The 20,003-nt window shown below is 37.3% G+C and overlaps 2 protein-coding genes across 3 annotated transcripts; both read right to left on the bottom strand.

Annotated features, from left to right (window-relative positions):
* Window positions 1–14,757: 14,757 nt before the first annotated feature.
* Window positions 14,758–16,362, bottom strand: LOC149016414 (E3 ubiquitin-protein ligase ATL6-like). Of its 2 annotated transcripts, XM_089156338.1 has the most exons (2): window positions 16,101–16,362; window positions 14,758–16,024 (listed from the first exon to the last, which is right to left on the bottom strand). In XM_089156338.1, exon 2 carries the CDS (start codon window positions 15,939–15,941, stop codon window positions 14,967–14,969), a length of 975 nt encoding a protein of 324 aa, XP_089012464.1. In that variant the 5' UTR covers window positions 15,942–16,024; window positions 16,101–16,362; the 3' UTR covers window positions 14,758–14,966. The 2 variants fall into 2 exon arrangements, with proteins under 2 accessions (XP_089012464.1, XP_089012463.1); XM_089156337.1 differs by having other exon boundaries at window positions 14,758–16,362.
* Window positions 16,363–17,502: 1,140 nt separating this feature from the next.
* LOC149016413 (E3 ubiquitin-protein ligase ATL6-like) lies at window positions 17,503–19,612 on the bottom strand. The gene has a single exon (XM_089155763.1). It carries the CDS (start codon window positions 19,407–19,409, stop codon window positions 18,141–18,143), a length of 1,269 nt encoding a protein of 422 aa, XP_089011889.1. The 5' UTR covers window positions 19,410–19,612; the 3' UTR covers window positions 17,503–18,140.
* Between the last annotated feature and the right edge of the window lie 391 nt (window positions 19,613–20,003).

Genomic DNA, 20,003 nt, shown 5'->3' with positions numbered 1-20,003 from the left:
TATTTGACGATAAAAATAGAATTTAATTGAACAAATTAACAAAAAGGACATTCTTGATTTCTTTGCTAGGTAAAAGGAGAGGTAAGTGTCAAAACTAGTTTTAACATGAAGAAGAGTAGTATATTATGTGTATGAAGCTGAACTTTGAGAGGTAAAAATAGATACTCCAATTTGATCAGCTTCAGACTATAGCCTCCTAGATCAAATTTGAGGGATCTTTCAATTTCGCTCTTTCTTCAAGGATATTGACAAATTGGGATTGTTTAGCATAGGGTTCTTGCTCTATACAGGTATTTAATATTTGTGATAAGATTTGAAATTGTTTTAAGCCTTTCTTACTAATCTTGCTTGGAACTTGAATCATGTTTGTTATATTGTGTTTTAAAACCATGCATTAGTTTAGGGGCATATTAATAATTTCTTTGCATTTAAGTGAGGCTTTTAGGTCTTTCAACTTGGTTTTTGTAATAAGGTCTCTTATCTTTATGGTTTGTGGTAGATGATTTACGATTCTTCTTCTTCTTCTTCTTCTTCTTCTTCTTCTTCTTCTTCCTCTCTCTCTCTCTCCTGTGTGCTGCAATTCTCTATTGCTCTACTAGGGCTTGTGTTTTCTTGCAAGTGTTGCTCTATTTTGTTGAGGCTTTTGTGTTGTAAAGGTTCTTGGAGGTTTATTGATTGTAATCCTTGTAAAAGAGTGTTGTCTTGCGCGAGATTGAGGGTATACTTGTTCATTCTTTATAGTAGAACACTAGAGGTTTTACCTCTTCCTTGGATGTAGGATTGCAATATCGAAACCAAGTAAAATCTCAGTGTTCATTGTGTGCGATTTATTTCTCCGTTCTATTCCATGAATCTGAGTTGTGTGATTGAATGAAGAAGCAAGAGCTTGGGTTTCTTTCTACATTTGGTATCGAGAGCTAGTGATTCGGTGCTTGTTTCTCTCTGGCCGTGCAATCTTTGTATCATTCGAGGGTGTTTTGGATTCTTTCTCTTCGATTACTCTTTTTTTTTTCTTCTGCCTTTTGGTTTCTTGCATATTCTCTATTTTTGGTTTGTTGTTGGTTTCTTTTCTTGAATACAGGGAACCTAATGGGGACTGTGCGAGTTGAGTTGATAAGTTCGATTGGAAGGGAGACTTCAATATGTGGCGTAAAAAGATGAAGGCAGTATTGTTACATCAGAAGTGCTCGAAGGCACTTGAAGGTGATAGAGCCTTACTTGCTTCTCTGTCTAACATTGAAAAATGTGATATGCTTGAAATTGCACATAGTTTGATAATTTTACATTTTATCTAACAATGTGTTAAGACAAGTAGATGATGAAACCACTGCGGCTAGTGTTTGGATTAAATTGGAAATTTTGTTTATGACTAAATCCCTATCTAATAAGATTCATTTGAAAGAAAAATTATTTGGTTTCAAAATGCATCCTAGTAAATCTTTGGAAGATAATCTTGATGAATTTAAGAAAATTACAATTAGTTTATCTAACATTGATAAAAATATTTCAAATGAAAGCCAAGCTATAATTCTTTTGAATGCTTTGCCTAATTCTTTTAAAGATGTTAAGGCTGCTAAACATGGTAGGGAGTCTTTAACTTTAGAAGATGTTTTGGATGCTCTTAGATCTAAAGAATTAAAGATGAAGTTTGAAAAGAAAGCCTCTGCTGAAGGTTTAAATGTTAGGGGTAGATTTGAAAAGAGAAATCAATCTAATTCAAAAACAAATTCAAATAATAATAATAAATAGAAAAGTAACCAGCTGAATGGATCTCAGTCTAAGGGGAGGGTTACTTGTTGGTATTGCCACAAGGAAGGCCATTTTAGGAAAAATTGTTTTGACATAAATAAATCTTTGAATACTGGGACCACAAATAAAAAGGATACGGCTAATTTATTGGAAGGATATGACAGTGGTGAAGTGTTAGTGTTGTCAAATAGGTTAATAGACTAGGAATGGGTTATGGACTGTGGTTGTACATTCCATATGACATCTAGGACAAAGTGGTTAAGTGACTTTAGACCAATAATAGGGTTCCAAAGTCCTTATGGGAAATGATCAGACTGTGATGTAACAGGTATAGGATCAATTAGGTTTAAATTAGGGGATGGGGTCTATAAGGTTTTATAGGATGTTAGGTTAGTCTCTGTTTTGAGAAGGAATTTAATTTCTTTTAGGGATGTTAGATTCCAAGGGGGTTGCCTATAAATCTGAAATTGGTGTTCTTAAGGTGACTAAGGGAGCCTTAGTTGTTATGAGAGGGAGATTAGAGCAAAGGTTGTACATTTTAGAGGGTGAGGCTGTTATGGGTGAGTCTGATCTAGTCTTAAATAAATCTGATGATACTAGTATTTAGCATTTAAGACTTGGACATATGAATAACTAGGGGTTACAAGAGCTTTACAAGCAAGGCTTGTTGGACCCCCAAAAAGGTAACCAGTCTTAATTTTTGTGAAAACTGCATTTTAGGTAAGTCTCATAGGCTTAGTTTTACTGTATCTTCACATAGATCATAATCTATATTAGATTACATACATTCAAATTTATGGGGATCACCCCAAATTCCTAGTTCTCTCTCAGGCTCACAATATTTTCTACCTATGTTTGATGATTATTCTAGAAGAGTTTGGGTCTGTTTTTTTAAAATATAAGGATCAAGCCTTTGAAAGTTATAAAATTTGGAAAACTCTAGTAGAAAATCAAACTAATAAGAACATTAAAGTTTTAAGAATTGATAATGGACTTGAATTTTTTTAATAATCAATTTTTTAATTTATGTACTCAATTTGGTATTGCTAAACATAGAACATGTGTTAATATATCTCAGCAAAATGGGTTGGTTGAACGGATGAATAAGACAATATTAAACAAAGTTAGGTATATACTGGCTTATTCTGGTATAGGTAAATCTTTTGGGCTGAAGCTATATCTATAGCTTGTCATGTGATTAATAGGTCCTCCTCCTATGCTATAGCATCTAAAACTCATATGGAGCTTTGGACAGAAAACCCCCCAATCTGAATTACCTAAAACCTTTTGGTTAGATTGCTTATGTTCATACTAAGCAAGGAAAATTAAACCCTAGCTAGAGCTGTCAAGGGTGTTTCTATAGGATACCCTCTAGGAATCAAAGGTTATATGTTGTGGCTTATTGTTAAAAGAAGTGTGTCATTAGTAGAGATGTTGTCTTTAATGAGGCATGTTTTTATAGAGATGTGTTACAAAGAACTAGAGAGTTTGATGAATCAGATAAAGTTAGGTTGGAAGTGGAGAATGCGGCCCATTCTAGGCAGCATGAGGATGATGCTCAAGATCAATTATTTGGTCTACATTTGGATCAAGATCATGATCTAGAGCATAATGATAATGATGGTCTAGAACTACCTTCTGATGTACCCTTAGAAACTGAACCTAACCTAGGTGGTCAGGCAATGACCCTTTGTTTGATTATTTTCTTTCTAGAAATAGGTCTAGAAAGACCATTAAACCACCTACTAGGTGTGCTCATGCTGATCTTATAGCCTTTGCACTTCAGGTTGGTGACTTAATTGAGCTCAATGAGCCAATTAGTTACAAGGAGTCATGTGAGAGTTCATTTAAGAAGGACTGGCTGAGGGTAGTGAAGGAATAATTTGATTTTTTTGATGAAGAACCAAATCTAATCCCTTGTGAACAAACCCATATGTAAAAAGGTCATAGGTTATAAATGGGTTTTCAAAAGAAAACCTATTGTCCCAGGTGTTAAGAATGCTAGATTTAAGGGTAGGGCTATAACTGAAGGCTTTTCTCAAGTTAAGGGCATAGACTATCATAAGGTTTTTTCTCCTATTGTTAAGCATACATCAATTTTATTGAAGTATGGTTTGAAACAATTAGATGTCAAAACTATTTTCTTGCACGACTCTCTAGATGAAGAATTTTTTATGGAACAACCTGAAGGCTTTGTAAAAGGAGCTTTTGAAAATAAAGTTTGTTTGCTTAGGAAATCATTATATGGTTTGAAACAATCTCCTAAGTGGTATAGAAGATTTGATGACTTTGTTTTGTCTCTTGGCTTCTCTAGAAGTGGCTATGATCATTTTGTTTACTTTAAGATGCTTGAGTATAAATGTTTTATTTGTCTACTAATTTATGTTGATGACATGTTAATTGTTTATAAGAATATTGATGATATTAATAGACTGAAAGAGTTATTGAAAGTTGAATTTGATATAAAAATTCTTGGACCTCCTAAAAGAATTTTGGGAATGGATATTGTTAGAGATAGAAAAATTAAACTAATTATATTAAAAAGGTTATTGAATTGTTTTCAATGCATAATTGTAAGGCTGTTAATGTGCCTTTGGGGTCTCATTTTAGATTGAAATCTATCAATAGTGATTTGTCTAGTGATGACGTTGTCTTTATGATAAATGTATCTTATGCTAATGCTATTGGCAAATTAATGTATGAAATGATAGGTACTAGAGTGGACATTAATTATGGTGTTAGTGTTGTTAATAGATTTATGGGAAAACCTTGCAAAAACCATTGGGAAGCTGTGAAATGGCTTCTAAGATATTTGAAAGGAACTTCAAATCACTTGTTTACAATTTACTTCTAATGCTTCTAACAGTTTTCTTGTGAAAGGAAATTATAATTCAGATTATGTAACTGATTTAAATAAAAGAAGGTCATTGACTGTCTTTGTATTTACTGTGGGTGACAATGTTGTAAGTTGGAAGTATAATCTACAACATATTGTTGCCCTATTATCCACCAAAGCAGAGTATGTTATATTAATTGAAGCTGTAAAAGAGGTTTTATGGATTAAGGGAATTGTTAAGGAGCTAGGATTTGAAGTTGAAGACCCTATTGTGTTTTGTGATTCATAAAGTGCAATACATTTGTCAAAGAACATTATTTACCACGAAAGGACCAAGCACATAGATGTTCGGCTGCATTTTATCAGAGAAATCATTGCAAGTGGTCAAGTCAAGATGGAAAAGATCTCTTCAAGTATAAAATCCTGTTGATATTCTAACCAAGTGTGTCCCTATTGGTAAGTTTAGAGAAGGTTTGAGATTGCTGAAAATTCAGCACTAGTCTTTTATGTTTTGTTTTTTTCCTTTTCTTGAGTTAGTGTAGGGGTAAAGTCTCTAGTATAGAGTCTTAGGTTTTTTCAGTCTTAAACCAAGGTGGAGTATGTTATATTGTGTTTTAAAATCATGTTTAGGAGCATTTTAGTAACTTCTTGCATTTAATTGAGGGCTTTTAGGTCTTTCTACTTGGTTTTTTGTATAGGTATTTTTATTTTTATAGTTTATGTTGCCATTATTAGGCGATTTACGGTTCTTCTTCCTCTCTCTCTCTCTTGTGTGCTACAACTCTCTGTTGCTCTACTAGGGCTTGTGATTTCTTGTAGGTGTTGCTCTCTTTTGTTGGGGCTTTTGTGATGTAAAGGTTCTTGAAGGTTTATGGTTTGTAATCTTTGTAAAAGAGTGTTGTCTTGTGCGAGATTGAGGGTGTACTTGTTCTCTTTATAATGGAAGACTATAGGTTTTACCTCTACCTTGGATGTAGCTAGGATCGCAAGATCTGAACCAAGTAAAATTTGAGCGTTCATTGTGTGCGATATATTTCTTTGTTCTATTCCGCAAATCTGAGTTGTCGGATTGAATCAAGAGGCAAGGGTGTGGGTTTCTTTCTACAATGTCTTGGTATCCCAACATTCGAGATGGTCTGACCAATCATGTTCTCTTTTTTGATAAATCCGTTGTGCTTTAGTAAATCTCACAGCGAATTGATTGGATTTCATATGGATGACCTAAGAGTCTTGGAGGTCATCGATCTTGGACCCTCCTGTTTAGACTAGCTTGTAGTTCCAACTTCCAAGTTTCCAACCATGCTTTAAATAGTAAAATTGCTTCAGTGTTGCACCATAAATACCTAGTACAGTGCAATCTATGGTTGAGGTAGAAATGAAATCTTGACCACTAGTTTTGCCTCGTTTTGCGAAAAGTTTTTTTTGTTGGTAAAATGTAGTTGCAAAACGAGTGGTCGAGATGAACAAGTTTAGATATCGACCGTAGGCTGCACTTTACTGCAAAGAACCCAAGTAGAGCTCCTTAAATAAGGTATAATATACAATCAAAAAATGGGAACTAGGGGTGCCAATTTGCAGCCTAAACCGTTAAAATCAAATTGCACTGGCCATTAGTTATACCCTAACCAATCCTTAATGGGCGGAATTTGGGCTGAGGGGGCACAACCCGCACCAGCCCGAAACCGAACTGCAACGCGTTATAATCCATTTTATAGTTTGACATTAAATACTATTTGAATTGTAATATTACCAATTGATAGTTGGTATAGAGAGTCAAAAACATTAAGCATGAATTCAAAGATCGAATAGTCATTCGACTACTAGAAGGATTAGGTATAAATGTATTAAGTTTGTTTAAATTGAGTAAATACTTATTATCACAGCCCACTCACCGGTATCACTCCCATCCGATAACCCGTAGGTGCGATCCACAATGATGATAAATACACAATAATTAAGAGCAAAAACAATTTAATAATTAAATAAAAGGAATATGTAAGTGTCCAAAATTCAATGAGGAAAAAATATAATCAAATGATGAATAAAGTAATATGTCCAAACAATGTATTTCAGCAAAAGCAAAGGGAATTAAAAGTTTAATTTCTATTATGTTCTCTTTCAAGAATGGCAGTCTTCTTTTCTAATTTCTCCATGAATGGAGTCATCCATCCTTCCTTCATCATCTTATTGAAGTGACGAGCCACCTAGACCCTTCTACCATCATTGGGAGCTATAAACACATTCCATGCACCCACAAGTGGCTTCGTGTTGTACATCGCTACATCTCATTGGCGCCTCCAAAGTTTCTTCACAAGGGTCCTCCCAGTCATTCAGAATTTCTCCTGGTCCAAATTAGCCATCTGAATAATATAATATAAACCACAGAAAGGATGAGTTTTGATGAACTCAGTAAGGCACAAGTCTCATATACATGTCAACATCGCATTATGGTAATTAACATAAAGAAGAGATGATATGCATAAATATGGATGCATCTAGTAGCTAACTATGCAGGTCTCTAGTATGGCAAACATGCTTTAAGATATAACATCAGCCCTCCTCTAGGTAGGTCTAGTCACTATGATCCCTCACAGACTGGTTACCTCTGTTGGGATCTCGGATAAGGGGTTCAGTCATCATCAATCAACCATAGTTGGGGTTTAAGTCCACACTCTCTCACCACAAGCATTGGCATAAGTATTGGCACATGTCAAAGATTCTAATCCAATGTAGGGTCCTACAATAATATACTACATGTGGTCCAGATACTTCCCTTATGACACCGACCAACTCTATTCAGTATCCTTCTCCACCTAGGAATGAGAATCCTCATGGATTGGCTACCTCTGTTGGACTCAATTCCCTAACCCTATGGTCATCAACATATTTTTGGGGTGGATGCTCTCATGTTCCCTCACGACTCTCAAGCCGCTTATTGGACGCCCATCAGCCCAACCCTAACATATGTAACCCTACCAATACATGATCAATAGTGGACCGTTGAATCTCCGCATATACTGGCTACCGTTGTTGGATGAAATAGAGTCACGTCACCGTTATCACGGGTCATTCAGCTTCAATACCCCTGTCAAAAGGGTAGTAGCATGTATGGGTACCTAACCATGCAATCTAGACTTCCTAGGTATGTCATCCAACACCCATGATAGTGCTGTCGGCATCAAAGAGTGGTGTCACATACCATAGTCCCTGATATCCCAAGCTATGGATACCTAGTAAGGATATCCTCGATCATAGTCACATCATCCCATTATTCATTATCACATAACAAGTCATCCAACATCGCATAATAAATTGTTTACAATAAGTCATCATTCACAATATATTATAATCGATGAATCATCTAAATTAATGTAACAACAAGTCATACAACCATTTATGCATTTGAAATTTTACAAAAATCATCATAATACATGTCAATGCATATATTTAGAAATGTGACCTTACTTGTCAAAGTGAAAAAGACTATTGAAAGTGTAGTCAAACCTCACAGACAACAAGTCCAGTAAACCTCAGAGATCACCTATAATAGGGTTACAAAGATACATTTAGAACAGAAGTCAAAACAGAGCAACAACCAAGCTGACAAGGTTTTTGTGACCCAACCGGTTGCTTATGGTGGTTGGTTGGGTTAGTCAACTACCCTAAGTGACCGCCCCTCTTTCAGGTAGACTCTCAAGTCCGAAATTCCAACTTTTGATCACCCATCCTCGATCCGATTTTGGGATGATCAAAATTCATATTTCACTCTTAACATGCTAAAGAGTTTATCTCAAATAAAAAACACAAAGAAGAATGGTTTAGAAATCACGTCATCTCCTTCAACTAAATCAACCCTCAATCCAAATATGTGAATCTGTTTTTGGGTATGATCTAATCGAGATCGTCGATGGAAAGACTCTATCCATCACGATTCACCATTTGCAGAATCTTGGAGGAAAGAAAATACATTAATACTCAAGAGATAAATAAGAAGAGAATGTGATCAACTAACCTCCAATCGATTCACGAGACAGATCAAGGATCGAAGCTTCACCGTAAATCGAGCATTCTTCACCATCAAACACGTGTACTTTGCCTCAAAACTGTCCACAGTAGCCTCCATGAATAAAATAATATGAAATTAAGTCGTGGATGGCTATTTATAGAGGGCCGGAGCAAATCAAGATTTAATTACCATAAGCAGACCCGACCAATCGCTTGGGGCGGTTGGTTGGGTCAATCAAACGCCTTAAGCAACCACCCCTAGTACTTTTCAATACTTGGGTGCCTTGCTCAACTAGTTGATCCCCAACACTAACTTAAACCAACATGTGGGGGAATTCTTACCTTAATCACAGACATCTTCAAGCTCAACTTGACTCAGGTTAAAGGTCCACCTTCCAAGTCTATCAGGGTTTCTACTGGATCATCTTTGGGTTCCCAATATGGCAAGTTCTTCATCGGCAGAATCCAAATCCATGGGCTCAGGGCATGGATCATGGGCTTCAATTCGGATAGTCCAAAGCTTAATCCGGCTGGATCTTCAAGTACTCGGACCTGTAATACAAATCCTGGTTTAGAATTACAAGATGTTATCCAATCCGGAGGTATTTCGTTTACATTATCAAACTAAATTCCAATCCAAAAAACCAACGGATTTCATAGAAGGAAAAAAAAAATCTACATTCTTATAGAACAAGAACCCAATTACAAGACAATCAATTATTGCACAAAATGAAATTTAAAAGGATTTTTTGTTTGAGGATTTGTTTCTGGAAGACTATTCGGTGGAGCCTAAGGAATGAGCTTGCAATCTCTATGTTAATGTTGCCTATTTGGGTTATTTAACTTCTATAGAGTGGGTAGGCTTTCTACAAACTTAAATGACTTTTAATTTTTTTTAATAGAAATTGATCGATAGCAAGTTTGTTTAATATGGAATTTTGGCTTTTGTTGCAGGATGTTCAATTATTGTTTTCCCCTTTCTTGCATATCATAAATAGTCAGTCCAAATTGTTAGTCAGCTCGAAGCCAAATCGCACCAAACCCAAATTGGTCTAAAACTGTTATTTTGCTAATGGGCCGTTTTTAGGTTGAATGTTTTTCAGCTTGAAACCGTTTCAAACTGCACCGTTGACACCCCTAATAGGAATGCATATATACAGCCATATACAATAGAAGGTGGTGGTTGACTACTGCTCCATGCAGCTACATGAGGCATGAGGTGGAAATAGGAACATAAGGAGCAAGTAGAAGTAATAGCAGATGAGTTGTCCATTTTGGACAAGTTCAAGGATCGAACAGTGTTTTTTTTTTTTTTTTTTTTTTTTTTTGTGGTCTCTAATCTCAATTGGATAACAATTTTTTTTAACGAAGGATCCCCAATGAGCCGGACATTCTGTGGGATGCTAGCCTCGACAGCTTGTGTCCCTTTCACTCCACCAAACAAGAATGGAGCATGAGTCGCAAGAGTTGAGTTATCAGCTTTGTTTTTTTTTTTTTTTTTTTTGTCAATATACGATGAATCAGAATCTCCTTTGCTTTATGTTCTTAATAAATATGTACCGATTTGAATTTTATGTTTGTCTTTTACATCAAATTCAGAGTTTTTTCCATACATCCCCATGCATCTTTTCACACATACCTAGGGGGTAGCATCAATTAAAAATAAGAAAGCTTATTTTTGTTTGCTTTAATGGGCACCATAAATAACCTTCCCGGAGTGTCCCCATTTCATTTAGGTACTTAATATAAGCATTAAACTGAATGGTTTTTGTTTTTTTATTTTTTGGATTTGAGGTTTATTCGGATTGGTTTACGCGCACCTTGACTACATCGTCAAGGTTTTTTTTTTTTTTTTTTCAATGAATAATAAATTCATTAATCAAATGAGAGAAAAGGACAGGAGAGAAAATAAAGGTGAGCCAAATGAAAAGAAAATAAGGCTCAACAAACGACTTCAAACCTTAAAATAAAACTGAAAATACACTACTAGGCAAAAATGGACAAAAATCAAGACTAATAAGCAAAGTTATACTTATGGGAGCAAGAAATTGGCTTCACGAATTGTGGGCTCATTACAACAAGGATTTCGAGGCGAAGCAAATGGAACAATAGCAACAATGTCACACGACGTAGAAATATTGTAGGAAGAAGTCGGGTCTGTGCAAGCATTAATGCTCTAAACTTCATGTTAACTAGAGCTAGCCAAATCCAGATCATCTCTCCCAACGGGGTGCTCCCCGACGACTGTCGACCACAAATTGCAGGGGGCCCACAGGATTTGGGTGATGAGTTTTTTTTTTTTTTTTTCATTATATTTTATTATTTTTTACTTATGGGCTTTTCATAGTTTGTGGTTGTAAAGCTGCCAGGGGAGCACAGAGTACTCCTCGTCAAGGGAGATGATCCACAATCGAGCTAGCCACCTATTGTCATCAATCTGGCTTTTCTATCTTAGACAAAGAGGAGCAGAGGAGGAAATGACAAGCAACGGCTATGAGCCAGCTAGTTGTGTTTTGTTAAGACTATGATTGCATGTTGGGCATGCTACAACAGGTTCAAACCGGTATTCTCATGCCATTTTTTTATCATCTTTTTACCAAAGAATTTTGAGCAAATTACATTGGCACCCCAAAATAGAGGGCTTAAAGCATGGACACCCTACTTTATATTTAAAAAGCACATGGACCCCAAAATTGAATTCTCATTAGATATATTTGTCTAATTTATTGCTAAAAAATTTTCAAACACTTTTTATTATAGGGATTTTTTTTAAAAATAAATAGTGATTTAATTGTTTTCAGTATATCCAATAAAAACTCAATTTTGGGGTCTCTGTGCTTTTTAAACATAAAGTGGGATGTCAATGCTTTAAGGCCTCCATTTTGAGGTGTCGGTGCAATTTGCTCAAGAATTTAAGAAGTATTAGGTCATTACCAACTAAGAAACCTTTCATAATACATATTTAGAATTGATTCATGTAAAATCAAGAGCCCTTACTTGTGGGCCAAATAGTCTCTTAATATGTGAATCTGGACATTTGGCCCATGGGCCTGTACTAAATATATCATCTATGGAGAGAGTAGCTTAAGTAGGGGTGTAAATGGATAACCAAAATATAAACTCGAATTCGCATCCACATCCATTTAGTGGTATCCAAATCCATCCGATTACTAATAGGATGCGAATATGGTAATGCTCCTTTCCTACCGATTACTGATCCGTCCGATTAAATTATCCGGTTAAGTTATTTATTTGTATTTATTTTTCTTATTTTATGATGTTTTACTTGAGATATGTGACTATTTTTCTAGATTCTACTAAAATAACCAACAAAGTTGCGAAGTTCTTAAATTTCAAACCTAGCATCACAACTCATACTATCATACTATTATTATAAAAGTACAAACTCATGGAAGATGGCTAGATTTTTTTCTTCCTAAAATATCCTTAAACTTTTACTAAAATGATATAATTAATTATGTCTAAGATTATAATTTAACACTCATAAATATAATTAATATAATATTTTTTATTATTGATATTTACTAATAAATCTTCAAAGGTTTTGCTTGGGAATCCCAAACATTTGAAACCTTTGGCCCATTACAAAGGAAATAAAAAAAATCCATCAAACCCAATGATATTCATTTAATTACAATCATTATATATAGAAAATATAATAATTTTTATTAATTGATATTTACTAATGGATCTTTAAAGCTTTTGCTTTAGAATCCCAAACGTTTGAAGCCTCCTATTTGTTTATTTATTTTTTTTTGTTTTTTGGGAGAAAATGGTGATTTATATTGAAAAATGTTGAAGCCTCTTAGTTCATCCATTAAAAGAAAAGGGGGAAAAAAATCCATCAAAATCATTGATATTCATTTAATTAAAATCGTATATATAGAAGAATGAAAACAAATTTTTGACTTTTACTTGACACCCTTGAGAGTTACAACATTGAAATAATAGATCATCAATAATAATTCCATTAACCTTCTGATTGTCATGTAGAGATTTATCTTCTCCTAACTCTTTGCCTTCTTATAAAAAAAATAATCTTTTCTTATATGTTTTGGCCACGTCCGTTTCCGCTCCGAAGAGGAAGGTTTGGATCTTTCAATCTTATGTCGTGAGGGATGCGCTCCCTAAAGGGCCCCTACTCTCTTGAAATTTCAAAAGTTAATTAAATACACTCAACAAAATTAATTTAGAAATTAATTGGACACTTTCTTGAAATTCATCATTAACAATAAAACTGACTAAATTAAATATTGAAGGCATCATCCATGAATTCAGTGATTTTTTAATGACCAAAAAAAAAAAAAAAAAAGAGGAAGAAGAAATGTCAACTACCATAGAGGTTTATCTGCAAAAAGCACAATAGTTACACCAAAGACCAAAAAACTAAGAACCCGACTATTGGGCCTCTCGATATTGCAACAGATACTACCAAGCCACCCACCCACCTCTTCCCCGACATCTCACGGTTTTCTTTCCATTTCTTTTCTTTCTCTTCCCCCCCCCCCCCCAACTCGCAGAAACTAACTCTTCGTTGGCGACCTCAATCCTAATTCATCTCCCAGGTTCGATTGTCTTCTTCATGTTTTCCTTTGGGGGTCTGAATTTTGTATCATAACCAAAAATCTTCCATTTGGTTTTCTGATTACCATCCCCTTGCATTAATCTCAGTTCAAACTGTTTGAACGCAATGTAAAAGGAAGATTTGGATTTGAGAGCTTTTTCATGATTCTTGTGAGTTGATTTGCTTAGGATCTTTATATTTGTTTTATTTATTCTTAGTTTGGTATTTAATTGTAAATTCAATAGTGTGGATGGAGTCAAGCAGTCTATTTATTTGGTTTCTACAAAATACTTCCATGCTTTTGGTTGCAAAATACCTAGAACTTGTAAGAAATGTATGAAATTATTTTTCCTAACAAAGATTTTCTCCTCATCCTTTACTGCATTGTGATAATTTTTCTCAACTTTATTGTACTTCTACATCACTATCAAATTTGATATGAGTTCTACCCGATTGTTGCCTGAGTGCAAGCGAGAATGCCAATGGAAGTGAGGTTTCTACTATACATTATAGGAAGAGGAGAAAGATCAGGCTGAACTTCGTGATTTATTACAGCACTTTCCTTGTGATGTCTAAAAAGTTTAACATAATTTCACTATTCTGGGCTTCAATGTGGAGGGAGTTTCATGTGAAAACAATTGCTAATCTTTAGAGATTGCGGATTGAAATGTGTGGTACTTTCAATGTAAAGCCTTTTAGATCTTGTTTTTGCACCCAAAATCTGCACTCCAATGGCATTTCTTTAGCTTGGCGTTGGCTTTCTCGCACTTACGAATCGATTGAAATCGGAATTTTACAAGTATTGTCTAAATTTTAATCTATCGTTTTCTTGGAAGTAAAAGTAATTTTGGTCGTTGATGAATCAAGGGTTGAAGGGTTTCACTAGTAAGATCGAAAAAACCATTTGTGTACTTTTTTTTTTTTTTTGGTAAGAATTATTTGCGTCCTTGCGATGAAAACATTTAGGTTTTAGACTTGAATTCAACTCAAAGGAAAAAAACATAAAAATTTTAAACTCTACAAAAAATTAAAAATTATATTTCATGACACACCATACGTGCATATGCACGTGTATCATTACTAGTAAAATGGTAAAAATGTCTACAAGTAGTTGAAAACTTGTATTCAATCTGTATTTATGCATATTTAGAATAATCTATTTAAGAAAATAATTATCTGACTATCATCCGAATCGGACTGAATCTGACAAAAAACCGATAGGATATTATCCGAATCCGTCTGAATATAATAGTATGTGGATATTGTACCAAATCTAATCCACTTACAACCCTAAGCCCAAGTATGCTTGCTTCAAATAGAGGCTTGGGATTCTATCCGATAATCATTTGTTGGACCTAACTATATAGCATACAGGTACTCCAAAAATAAGAAATTTGAAATCCATATCCTCACCACTAAGTTGCCCTTACACTCATATAGTCACTTATATGAGTTTGGGACCTACACTTACAAAAACTATCTGTATCAAACATATCAATGTTTGGATTCTTATTGAGAAATTCATGGGTTTAATTAGACTCTTCGAAACCCATGGGGTTGATACTTAGTTTCACTATCTTGAACTACCCAAATCTTTATTAATTCTCACAAACCAAAAAAATTGCCTTCGGCAAAAAAAGGAAAAATTGTACAAGAAAATGACTTTTTACAGGGTTTCAATCTTCAACCATTTGAAGTAAATTTTTCTGAAATTGTATGGGATATGGCCCCCTGAGCATCTCCATTTTCCATGAGAGCAACCAAAAATTTATACTGTTCCCACAAGACGAGTCAAACAAGGGGGCGAGTCGACGCCGATTCAGTTCCATTGGCCTTGCTGAACATTCTCAACGGCGACTTAAAGGGTTTAACACGAGGAGGAGTCGCCGGAGCTCGTTCTTCTTCTGTCATCTTCGATGACCGAGGAGAAGGTGCTCTCATTAAGAAAGATGGTGTCATCGACAACACCCAGTTTTCCGGTTTCTCCCACATCGATCTCCCACCTCTGCTACTCCCTTCTCCAGTCGTCCGGTAACCCTTCCTTGAACTCCCTACCCTTGGAAGCGACACCATACTCCAAGTCCGGTTCAGTTGTCTCATATTCATCACTTGCTTCCTCACTTCATCTGGGAGCCGGAGGGTGAACCGCTCAATGTCTTCTCCCGGTTGAACCAGAGAATGCCCGGTCGAATTCGACCGTGGAAATCTCCCCATAAATTTCGCCCTCGCCGGTTTCGTTATCGGCTCCGCCGCTGCAGCCCCCACTGCCACAGCCTCTGGTGCTTCGCTTGTTACTTGTTGGTTCTCTACATCTCCTGCTCCTGATGTCGCGATTTCTTCATCCGAATCATCTTCCATGTCATGTACAGAAAACCCAGTTGCAGAAGCTACGTTAGCCCGGCAGACAGGGCAAGTTGTTCGATTACATAACCAAGCATCGATGCATTCAGGATGGAAGACATGGTCACACTTGGGCAGCAATCGAAGGGTGTCTTGGTCTTCAAACTCGTTCAAACACACTGCACATTCCAGAGCTCCTTTACCCAAATGGTGGCCTTTCACATATGAGTAGCTGAAGGTTGGGAAAGTCTCGATCGTAGCAGGATCGAGACCTCTTCGTGACATACCTTCTCTGCCGTGAATGCTAATTCCACGAAGGCTAATGCCGGGAAGGCCAATGTTTTCACCATTGCAACTGCGGCAGAAGACGGAGCAGCAGCCGAAGATGAAGAGAGCTACTATGATGACAACGAGTGCGATTCCCATTGAAGGGCTGAAAAAATCGCTGCTGTAGTCATAGGGGTCATCGTTGGATTGCCATTGAGTACTGTTCCCAGTGTTCTGTGATGCTGCGTAAGGTAAGGTTAGGAACAAGAAGAACAAGCACATGTAACAGAGTTCATTCTTGAAGGCTAAAATACGCACAAACCCGTCAAGTAATGAATGGTGGCGATTCATTATTTCGTTCGTCATGAGGGAAAGGAAGGAACTGATACTCCTACCCTCTTGCTGTTTCTTTGATTTCCTCTTGGCTTCCAGCTTTGAGTGCTTGTGAATTGCAGAACTAACAGAGAAGTGAAACAACACAGAGAGAACCAACTGCAGAAACCATCTGTGATACTACCTCTTGTTAAAATGTCGATACCCAGTTTACAAAATTAATGGAGTAAGACACAAGTAACTATGGTGGCTGGCTCACGTTTTAGGATTATTACAACTCTTATATATATATATATGATTGGGAAGTTTGACCTGCAACTCATATTTTTTTATTCTTTGGTGGCTACAGCGTGGGAAACGCCTTCAAATCATAATATCCATGCTTCGATAAGAACAGAAAACCAAGTATCTTGGATTTTCTCGTTCAATGACCTGATCTAGACTAGAATAATATGGACCTGCATGAGAACACAATCTCAAACGTTGCCTTTCAGCTTTTCCTTGTGATTCACTGCACTACAATTACAGCAATTTGTAATCATCGATGACCTCATCCTATATATAAGATTCTTTACATATGCATGTTGATATTATATATGCTACCAAGCAGCCAAGGAGGTGATAACCAGACCCTTTAAAGCCCAGTTTGGAATACCTTCAATCCTCTATAGGTAACCACCATTAGGTACGAGGTGCGAGCCCGTGGTTACGGATGTTCAGAGTCTTCTGACTGCCTTCGAAGATCAAGCTCAGCCATGACTATGCTGGAAAGGATGACTCAACATCAAGTGGCATCGGCTGTGTGGTCTGCAATCTCCTCGGTGCTTTATAGATGGCTCTCTCCAATCTCTGTGCCGGTACCCCACTACTCCATGTTAGTTGGAAAAGCCCAAGTTGTTCGTGAAGGCCTAATGACTTGTGTAAATGTAAGGCTACATGGAGTGATGACCGAATCAAATTGCAAAGGAGTTGTGAGAGTATGGTATGTCGCAAAGTCTCTGTGCCACATTTTGAGAGATGTAAACACAATTTTGCTTGCACTCTAGTTTGGAAGGTTGTGTCCATGGCAAGTCAGACATTACAGCTAATGACATGTCTTGAGCTACTCTTGCTCCACTTTGCTATGGAATTTCCCTTTTTCCAAATCATGTCATATAGATTCCTAAGATATGACCTTTTGGCTTGAGAAGGAAATTTGATCCCTACTAGTAAAGGTTAATACTGAATTAAGTTTTTCTTTTTTTTTTTTGGTTTTTTCTTTTAAGGAATTTTATTGTATTCATCCTTATCATATAATAAGGCCACCGGGCTCCGGTTCATAAAATAATTTCCCGGCTGCATTTGCCTTCAAAATGAAACAATTCTAAATCAGCAAAAAGAAAACCAAATGGAATTGCAACTTGTGAATTGTGATGAGATAAACAAGAACTTTTTTTTTCTTTTTTTTTTTTTTTTTTTTTTTTTGTGTAGAAAAGAGATACAAGAGTTTGGAATCATCTTAAACTAAAAGACATAAATATTTTAGACAAGAAATACTTTCATGGGCTCTCAGTCTCAGCCCCAAACCAGTCACCATCGCACGTCTCCTCCATAATTACAAGCCCCGCAGCTCGGCACGTCGGAGGGCCACAACCGTCGCACCACGCCCCACTCCAACGCACACTTCACATTGAATGGTTGCACACTTGCACTAGTGTGGCACACGAAACAAAGCCGTCAATTGCAAGTCAGTTCTTCGTCAAGGCGAACAATACACGGTTGCGAGGGATAAGTGTGGGTTTAAAAGTTTCTGTTCAAAAAAAAATTCCTACATGAAGGCCACTAATATAAATTTTCACCTCGTCAACAGCTTACATCATGGGCTAGATTCTACACACGTCCTTTTCATTTGCACAGAGAAATTTAAATAAATCCTAAACAAAAAAAGTCAAAATTCGTACGCCATTTCCTGGCTCCATTCCATGAATTAGAGAATAAATTAAAGTGTCTTTAGAACAAAAATCAAATGAATTAAAGAGAAGTCAGTCAAATGGGTGGACGAGTGGATGACAACTCAGTTCCGTCAGGATTCGTTCTCGCTCCCAATGGCGACCTTAACGATCCAGCCCGAGGAGTCACTGACGTAAACGGTTCTGTTGTTGTCTTTGGTGACCCACAAGAAGAAGAAGAAGAAGCCGCCCTCATGAAGAAAGGTGGTGTAATAGATAACACCCACCCTTCAGGTTTCCTTCCTCTGCTACTACCTTCGCCGGTCGCCACTGATCTCCTTCCTCTGCTACTACCTTCTCCAGTCGTCCGATAACCCTTTCTAGAACTTCCTAACCTCGGAAATATCACCATCATGCTGCGAGTCCGGTTCAGATGAACACTAGTTCGGTTCAGGTGGCTCATGTTCATGATTTGCTTCCTCACATCCTCAGGTAGCCGGAGGGTGAACCGCTCGAGATCTTCTCCAGGTTGGACCAGTGAATGACCCGTTGAATGCGACCGCGGAAATCTCCCCGTGAATCTCGGCTTCGTCGATCCTGATCTCACTGGACGTTTCTGCATTGAAATCTGATTAATTACGTCTGGTGCCACTGGAACCACCAAGGGTTCTTCATCTGTTCCATGAACCGAGTGTTGCTCGTTCGCCGGATCCGACAAGGGAATTTCCAAATCCGGATCGCCGGTTTCTATGTCTCGTACCGGCGCGATTGTCGTCGGTGTTTCGTCTTGTACCGGGGCGAAGTTAGCGCGACAAACTGGGCAGGTTGTGCGTTTAGAAAACCAGACATCGATACAGTCGGGATGAAACGCATGGTCACACTTGGGTAGCAATCGGATCTTATCGGCGTCTTCGAATTCGGTTAAGCACACGGCGCATTCTAGAGCTCCTTTACCCAATTTGTGATCCTTCACGTACGAGTAGGGGAAAGTTGGGAAAGTTTCTATGACGGCAGGATCGAGACCTCGATTTCCCCTTCGTGACGCTCCGCCATGCACGCCGTCAGGGTTAATGCTTCCTCTGGGCTGAGAGCACTGACGTATGTAGATGGAGAAGAAGCCCATGAAGAAGAAAGCACTTATGAAGACGACGAGTATGATACCCATCGAAGGGTTGAAATTGGCTGCCAAACCATAAATTGGCGGTGGCGAGTGAGTATCGCCATCTGCGGCGACGTAAGGTAGTGAGTTGAAAAGCAGGAACAAGAAGATGCAGGTGAGACCATTTTTGTTTCCCACAAACAGTTCAAGGACGGAAAGGAGACTCTTCTGCTGCTTCTGCTGCTTCTGCTGCAAATGGTTCGTCATGAAGAAGAACAGCAACTGGTTTTCATTCCTCTCAGGGCTTGTGATTTCTTATGCTGATTGCTCACGGATTCAAGAGTGAAATGAAAGTGAGAGATTGAAGAGTTAAATTACTCTTCCGTCTCTGTCTTGTGGTTCAAGGAAGGAAGCGAGACCATCACATAGTCCGCTCCTTCTCAGAAGCAAGGGAAACCAAGCCTTTAAAAAGAGCGCGATTTGTGGGTTCTCAGATTCCGCTATTGATGGTCTACATTGCGAATCAATCCTACGTGGGCCCTGTCTTCTGATGGATGCTAAACGGTGTTAATGTAAGCATATGCATCACAGCATACGCGTTAACCGTAGCCCTAGTTTGTACCTGTCCTTTGGTTAACCAAGGTAAGCTCGCTCTAATTTGGGGTTCTTTTTAAAATGGATACCAAACGCGTAAAAAAAAATTTGAAAAATATCAGTAAATGAAAATGGAAATTAATACCAAAAGACATCTAATTATCTCCAATTTTTTGAGGATGACAGCTAGCACACAGATTTTTGGAAGATGATGGCTGACGTTACTAGGTGAAGGAGGAGGAAGAAGTGACAAGTAAAGTGGGACCC

This window comes from Hakea prostrata, chromosome 5 (genome assembly GCF_041222555.1).
Source record: "Hakea prostrata isolate BN-2017 chromosome 5, UWA_Hpros_2, whole genome shotgun sequence".
Classification (NCBI taxonomy): domain Eukaryota; kingdom Viridiplantae; phylum Streptophyta; class Magnoliopsida; order Proteales; family Proteaceae; genus Hakea; species Hakea prostrata.
Note: the sequence above shows the minus strand (reverse complement) of the source record. Positions and strands in the feature narration are given on the sequence as shown.

Bases quoted from the DNA above. Each gene is read 5' to 3' on its own strand.
- LOC149016414 (XM_089156337.1), bottom strand. From the start codon at position 16,148: ATGACGAACGAAATAATGAATCGCCACCATTCATTACTTGACGGGTTT.
- LOC149016413 (XM_089155763.1), bottom strand. From the start codon at position 19,409: ATGACGAACCATTTGCAGCAGAAGCAGCAGAAGCAGCAGAAGAGTCTC.